Source organism: Meleagris gallopavo (genome assembly GCF_000146605.3).
Source record: "Meleagris gallopavo isolate NT-WF06-2002-E0010 breed Aviagen turkey brand Nicholas breeding stock chromosome 22 unlocalized genomic scaffold, Turkey_5.1 Chr22_random_7180001854718, whole genome shotgun sequence".
Classification (NCBI taxonomy): domain Eukaryota; kingdom Metazoa; phylum Chordata; class Aves; order Galliformes; family Phasianidae; genus Meleagris; species Meleagris gallopavo.
In genome coordinates, this window is record NW_011099984.1 from 1 (window position 1) to 1,191 (window position 1,191).

Consider the following 1,191-nt stretch of genomic DNA (forward strand, 5'->3'; position numbering starts at 1 on the left):
AGCAGCCTTCACTTTGGGATCCAGAGAGCTGTTACTGGAATGGTCTGGAGTTCTGCAAATGACCAAAGCATTCAGAAGTGAATCATTACCTGAGCTGGAGTGACACAACAGACTGGGTCTGACAGCAAGAAGAGAAATAACTAACTGGAATGCAGAGTTAATTTAGGAAGTCAGCAGTGACCAAGAGTCTGTATGGGCTCCAGGAGAAAGAGAGCAGGGTGATGCCTCACTAGAAGTGAAAGGAATCATAACACATGTACAGAAACATAATAACCTCTAATGATAATTACACACACAGATATATATATGTATCACAAAGGAAAATGTACCTATTAATATAATTACTTAATATAAACATTAAAAAAACATGTGATAGGTGTGTTATGGGACAGAGTGGGAGTCATTTGTATAGACCGGTGAGAAGTTTATGCCTGCTGAAATGTGAGCAGGGCATCATTTTCCTCACTGCATCCCTGAGCTCCTGGTTCCTCATGCTGTAGATGAGGGGGTTCACTGCTGGAGGTACCACTGAGTACAGAAATGACACCACCAGGTCCAGAGAGGGGGAGGAAAGAGAGGGCGGCCTCAGATTGGCAGATATACCAGTGCTGAGAAAGAGGGAGACTACAGCCAGGTGAGGGAGGCACGTGGAGAAGGCTTTGTGCCGTCCCTGCTCAGAGGGCATCCTCAGCACGGCCCTGAAGATCTGCACATAGGACACAACAATGAAAACAAAGCACCCAAATGCTAAAGAGACACTGATCACAAGAAACCAAATTTCTCTGAGGTAGGACTGTGAGCAGGAGAGCTTGAGGATCTGAGGGATTTCACAGAAGAACTGATCCACAGCATTGCCATGGCAGAGAGGCAGTGAAAATGTATTGGCAGTGTGCAGCAGGGAATAGAGAACCCCAGTGGCCCAGGCAGCTGCTGCCATGGTGGCACAAGCTCTGCTGTCCATCAAGGTCCCGTAGTGCAGGGGCTTGCAGATGGCAACATAGCGGTCATAGGACATGATGGTGAGAAGGGAATACTCTGCTGACATGAGAAAGACAAACAGAAAGGTCTGGGCAACACATCCTGCATAGGAGATGTCCCTGGTGTCCCAGAGGGCATTGGCCATGGCTTTGGGGAGAGTGGTGGAGATGCAGCCCAGGTCGAGGAGGGCGAGGTTGAGCGAGGAAGAAGTCC

At 48.4% G+C, this 1,191-nt stretch overlaps 1 protein-coding gene across 1 annotated transcript; it reads right to left on the reverse strand.

Moving 5' to 3' along the window:
* Nucleotides 1-400: 400 nt before the first annotated feature.
* On the reverse strand, nucleotides 401-1,015 carry LOC109364209 (olfactory receptor 14J1-like). Its single transcript, XM_019610839.1, has one exon. The coding sequence runs from the start codon at nucleotides 1,013-1,015 to the stop codon at nucleotides 401-403; it is 615 nt and encodes a 204-aa protein (XP_019466384.1).
* Nucleotides 1,016-1,191: the final 176 nt, after the last annotated feature.